Source organism: Oryctolagus cuniculus, chromosome 21 (genome assembly GCF_964237555.1).
Source record: "Oryctolagus cuniculus chromosome 21, mOryCun1.1, whole genome shotgun sequence".
Lineage (NCBI taxonomy): Eukaryota > Metazoa > Chordata > Mammalia > Lagomorpha > Leporidae > Oryctolagus > Oryctolagus cuniculus.
The window spans coordinates 7,566,303-7,572,302 of record NC_091452.1 but is presented as its reverse complement, the minus strand read 5'-3'; the positions used below and the strand labels follow the sequence as shown (position 1 = coordinate 7,572,302).

The following is a 6,000-nucleotide window of genomic DNA, read 5'->3' as shown; positions in this document are numbered from 1 at the left end:
TCATTAACTTTTTTTTTTTTTTTTGAGAGGTAGAGTTACAGAGGGAGCAGAGGGAGAAAGGGAGTGACAGAGAGAGAGGTCTTCCATCTGCTGGTTCACTTCCCAAATGGCTGCAACAGCCAGAGCTGAGCTGATCCAAAGCCAGGAGCCAGGAGCCTCTTCCAGGTCATGGTCCCCTGCAAAGGTATAACAAGACCTGCCTCCTGCACCTGTTCTCTCTCTTTCTCTCTACCCCCTCCCTTCCTTCTTCGCCCCCTCCCTGTCAATAAACCCTTTCCCTTATTCCGGTGTTTGGTGTGTTTTGTGGTGGTCTGACACTACTAAACCAGAGTGCCAGCCCTTATTTATTAACTCTTGATGAAACAGAACCATAGTTTTGTAACCTGAGCCAAGTTTGATGAGTCTCTTTAAACCTACATCATGAGAATACCTTTTCTTCTAGAGTGGCATTTTGTATAGCTCTTAAAGGCACCACTTGGGACACCTTGGGCTGGAGACTCCACTTCAATTCCAGCTTCTTGGTAATTCACACACATCTTGAGAGGCAGTAGGAGGTGACTCAAGTATTTGGGTCCCTGCCACCCATGTGGATTGGGTTCCTAGCTCTTGGCTTCAGCCTGGTCTGGCTCTGGCTGTTGGGGACATTTGCTGAGTGAACCAGTGTATGGGAGCTCTCGGTTATGTTTCTCTGCCTTTCAAATAAAAAAAATATATATACAAAAATATTAAAATACTTCCCCTTCCAGTAAACTCAGCTGTTTCCCTGACAGGTGAAGTAAGAGATTTTTGTGGATTTTTCCAAAGAAGAAAATTGAGGACTATCCTGGGTGAGAAATTACATTATCTGTGAATTGTCTGAAGCAAGGAAAACAATCATAAGCCGGCGTATTATTTCTGATTAAGAGAATGAATGGCCCAGTTTGGTGTGTGGTTTGTTCTAACACAGTATGTTCAAGAAGTCTATTAAAGAGGCCGGCGCTGTGGTGTAACGGGTAAAGCTGCCGACTGCAATGCTGGCATCCCACATGTGCGCTGGTTCAAGACCTGGCTGCTCCACTTCCAATCCAACTCTCTGCTATGGCCTGGAAAAGCAATGGAAGATAGCCCAGGTCCTTGGGCCCCTGCACCCTCGTGGGAGACCCGGAAGTGGCTCCTGGCTCCTGATCGGCGCAGCTCCAGCCATTGCAGCCAATGGGGGAGTGAATCAGTGGATGAAAGACCTCTCTCTCTCTCTCTGCCTCTCCTCTCTCTGTGTAACTCTGACTTACAAATGAATAAATAAATCTTTTTTTTCTTTTCTTGAATAAATAAATCTTTTAAAAAATAATAAAGAGGTCCTTAAGAAGAGCGGCAAATTGACATCTTCACGTCTATTTAAATTTCTACACCCTGGTTGAAAGAGGTGAACGATGTGTCCCAAAGCCAGAGTGTCATCCAGTCTGGCTGAAGAACTTGGTATTTAAATTTGCCTTCATTTCTCTGCTCCAAAAATGTTCATTCCGAGGAATCACGCGAATTCTTTTTATTGAGCCAGGGTTCTGATTATTTTCCTGGCGCTTTAATAGGGCCGTCAGGATTGGCGAGCCGCTGGTTCTCCAAGTGTTTTCGATAAACCCTGTTTTCCAGGCGTCGCGTTCTAGCGCGGGCAGCTGCCGCTCACCACACGAACGCTTCAGGAGAAACCCGAGGCCCTGCTCTGACGGTTACGACCTTCCAGCCACCCGGCGCTCTTGCCGACAGATCTCTGAGGCGGCAGCCGGTTCGGGACACGCGGACTCCTCCATTTCCGCCACCCGGCCCACCACGCCGCTCAGGGCAGCGCCTCCCGCCACACCCAGCCGCTCCCCTTCCTCCTCCCGGCGGAACGGAGCGCTCGCCCGGCCACCCCGCGGCGCCGGAGGCCCCGCCCCATTCCCGGCCCCTCATTGGCTCTGGAGACCGGCCCCCGAGCGCCGGCTCCGGATTGGCTTACCCGGCCGCCGCTCGGCCGTCTTCCCGGGGCGCGCGGCGAGCGTGGCCACGCCCCTTACGTGCGGACGCTCGGTCGCCTCAGGAGGCTCTGTAGTCGCCGCCCAGAAGCCAGGAGGGCCGGCGGCTGGGCGAGGGGCTGCTATGGTGCTGAGTTCCCCGGCAGAGCCGACCGAGTCGGGGCGGTCGCGGCCATGAAGGTGAGAGGCCGGGGAGGCCGGGCAGACCCTTGTCGCCTGTTCTACGTGGCCAGGGCGCCCGGAGCGCCTCCTTTCTTGACGCCCCAGCGGTTAGCCGGCCGGCACCTCAGAGACCTCCGCCGGAGGGGGCCGCTGACCGGCACGGGGAGGAGAACCCGGGCTCCCGGCGCCTTTCAGGCTGCCGGGGCTGCTCCGGCCAGCGGGCCCTAGGAGCGAGGAGAGGCCGGCGGCCCCCGCGCCTTCGCCTGGTGGGCCCCTCTCCGGCCCGGCCCGGCCCTGTGCGCTTCCTCCGGGGCCCGCTGGTGCCAAGGCCTGGGCTCCGGCGTGCCTCTGCCCACGCCGTGCCCTCTCCCTCCCGGAGTCCTTGAACTAACCCGAACGTCGGGAGCGTCACGGGACCCGAGGGGAAGGAGCGACGCGGGGGAGGCAGGGGCCGGGCCAACAGGTGAGAAGCGGCGCGGGGCGGGGGTCGCACCCGGCTGGTGGTCTCTGTGGGCTTCGCGCTGGGGCCGGGACCTAGGCAGGGCGCCCGCGAACTGTGTGCGCGTCGGCCGGCGCTCGGCACGCCGCGAGCAAGTGCGGCAGCTTGCGTCCCCCAAGGTGGGAGTGAGAGCGTGGGAGCCCCGCTGGTGAGAAGTTGAGAAGGGGGGGCCGGATCCTGACCTACTTTGGGGAGACGGTTCCCTCGACTGGATGGCTGCGTTCTGCAGAGCTCTGCGCACAGCAGCGGGTGGAGGTATTGATTCCTTTGCTGAAGTTAGAGCGGACTGGGCTGAGTCAGGAGGCGATGATACTCTCTCACAGGTAGACGGTTTCGCTACTCGAAGGGAAGAGGTGGCTTGGTGTGGGTAAGGAAAATAACAGAGCGAGCTGCCGGACTAACAGTGCCTTCACAAGGCGTTAAGGACTTACTGTGGAAGACTGAAAGGGAGCGTCCAGTGGCTAGGGAAATTCAGCAGACAGTTAGCTGAACATTTCTTATGTCTTAGCCAAGAGGAAGAGCGGGTGAGGAGAACTAATTCAGAATACGGCCCCACACTTTAGGAAGGAGAAGAGACATTTGCAGGTGATGGATCCCCAAAGTGCAAAACCCACAAGAACTAGAAAGGATCCTTCTGGCTGCAGGAAGCAAGCTGGATTTTTGGAATAAGTAGCTTTTGAGCTGGGCCTTGAAGTGCTAAAATATTGTAAGAACTTGTTTTTTTAACTTTCCAATTGGCTGTTCCGAAGGTAGTGAATTACCTCAATTGATTGTTCACAGTCAGTTACAGACCGAACTCCTGTTCTACTCTTTAACTTTCCAATTTAGTTTTAAGATTTTACGTCAGTTTAGAATGCCTACTAAAATGTCTGGAAGTAGCTTTGTTTTTATCTTTTTTTTAAAGACTTACTTATTTGAAAGAATTACAGAGAAGGAGAGGCAGAAGCAGAGATCTTCCTTCTGGTTCACTCCCCAAATGGCCGCAACAGCCACTGTTGGGCCAGCCAAATCCAGGAGTTTCTTCTGGGTCTTCCATGTGGGTGCAGGAGTCCAAGGCCTTTGGCCATCTGCTGCTTTCCCAGGCGCATTAGCAGGGAGCTAGATTGGAAGTGTACTTGAACTGGCACCCGTATGGGATGCCAACACTGCAGGTGGACTCTTAATCTTCTACAGCACAGTGTTGCTGCCCCGCCCTTCTAGAAGATTTATTTAGTAGCTTCACTTTCTAAAGCCATCAATTTGATATGGTAAGATACAAAAACAAAGCAGAGGTCTTATATACCTGTTCACAAATATCTCAAAGTATGCCAGTACCTTTTTTTTTTTTTTTTTATAATTTTTTTGACAGGCAGAGTTAGAGAGAAAGGTCTTCCTTCTGTTGGTTCACCCCCCAAATGGCTGCTACAGCCGGCGCGCTGCACCGATCCGAAGCCAGGTGCTTCCTCCTGGTCTCCCATGAGGGTGCAGGGCCCAAGGACCTGGGCCATCCTCCACTGCCTTCCCGGGCCACAGCAGAGAGCTGGACTGGAAGAGGAGCAACCGGGACTAGAACCCGGGGTACTGGCGCCGCAGGCAGATCATTAGCCTAGTGAGCTGCGGCGCCGGCCGCCAGTATCTTTATTAGCATTAAATTTGTGGCCGCTCAAGAAGCTGGATGTGGAGGAAGAGAATTAGGGACAGATCCAGTGTTAATTTTTAAGTGCTTTAAATTCAGAAGTGTCTTTTGGATGTAAGTGGAAGATACTGCTTTCTAAGTTTTAAAAGCAAAGTTGAAAATTAGAAAAGGTACTGTATTTACTGAAGCAAACTGTAGACCCAAATAGTCATTAAGCTGTGCTAGATGACTCGTCATGAATGCTGCTTTCATTTTATGTTTCTGTGAAACTTGAGCTACAACATTCAGTATTTGGGCTTCTTTCTTTATTTAACTTTATGTTGATTTATACTGAAATTGTTAAATTGTGGCTGTACTTATCTGGAGGTTACTAGGCAGAGTCAGTGATTGTAGAAGTCATGGAAATCTAACTCTGAATGATCCTGTAAGTAGTACTTCTATCAGTGGAATTAAAATTTAAAAGCTAAGCAAATAGATAAGTACATCCTCACTTAAACCTAGGAGCAGCTGATTTTAATTTATGTGTGGAATGGATATTTTCTCCTTTAATTTTATTGTTTAGTGACTGATGTTTTGAAATAGGTTTGCCTATCAAATTCATGTAACTATTTATCATTGGAGCTAATTAACTCTCTATGAAGGATTGATTTAAAAAAAATCCAAATTGTCCTGTGTTAATTTGATTTAACCCTTCTTCCTGTTCTTCATATTTGTATTGATCCTGTTTATAATTGTGCTAACCACATTCATCTTTTCATGCTCAAAATGAAACAGCAAGGAGATAGTAATTTACTAAATGTAATTTACCTATCTTTTTTTTCCTATGAAAGGTTGGGCAGTGGTGGTAAGGGTCAAGTACATTATTTAAAAAAACCTCAACATAGGGCCGGCGCCGTGGCTCAATAGGCTAATCCTCCACCTTGCGGCGCCGGCACACCGGGTTCTAGTCCCGGTTGGGGCGCCGGATTCTGTCCCGGTTGCCCCTCTTCCAGGCCAGCTCTCTGCTATGGCCAGGGAGTGCAGTGGAGGATGGCCCAGGTGCTTGGGCCCTGCACCCCATGGGAGACCAGGAAAAGCACCTGGCTCCTGGCTCCTGCCAGGATCAGCGCGGTGCGCCGGCTGCAGCGGCGGCCATTGGAGGGTGAACCAACGGCAAAGGAAGACCTTTCTCTCTCTGTCTCTCTCTCACTGTCCACTCTGCCTGTCAAAAAAAAAAAAAAAAAAAAAAAAAAAAAAAAAAAAACCTCAACATAAAGAAAGTGATATTTATGATCTACAGCACACATTGCTATTAAAAATCTTTCGATTTGGCAAAGATCTTGCCTAAAAATACTACATTTTAAGGTCCACATCTGTTTTTGCAGCCTAGTTAATGTCCATATATTAAAGAGAGAAAGAATTTAGGATGTAATTTCTTCTTTCGTATATATGATTGGAGATTCAGTTGTCAGGAAAGCAGAATTCTCTTCAAATTTATGTCAATTGAAGCAGCAGTTTTTTTCTTTTTTTTTTGATAGGCAGAGTGGATAGTGAGAGAAAGAGACAGAAAGGTCTTCCTTTTGCCATTGGTTCACCCTCCAATGGCTGCCACGGCTGGCGCGCTGCAGCCCGCACACCGCGCTGATCCAATGCCAGGAGCCAGGTACTTATCCTGGTCTCCCATGGGGTGCAGGGCCCAAGTACTTGAGCCATCCTCCACTGCACTCCCTGGCCATAGCAGAGAGCTGGCCTGGAAG

At 50.5% G+C, this 6,000-nt stretch overlaps 1 protein-coding gene across 11 annotated transcripts in view; it reads left to right on the top strand.

Moving 5' to 3' along the window:
* The first annotated feature begins 2,002 nt into the window (after positions 1–2,002).
* The window catches only part of RNF34 (ring finger protein 34), a 29,452-nt gene continuing 25,454 nt past the window's right edge, over positions 2,003–6,000 (top strand). For 4 of the 11 annotated variants that reach the window (XM_070066167.1, XM_070066163.1, XM_070066164.1 and 1 more), the window contains exon 1: positions 2,026–2,168. In XM_070066167.1, coding sequence (XP_069922268.1) covers positions 2,163–2,168 — 6 coding nt within the window. In that variant the 5' untranslated portion in view covers positions 2,026–2,162. Of the gene's footprint in view, positions 2,614–6,000 lie in introns of all 11 variants that reach the window. The other 7 variants (XM_070066166.1, XM_070066165.1, XM_051826779.2 and 4 more) reach the window with 4 other exon arrangements.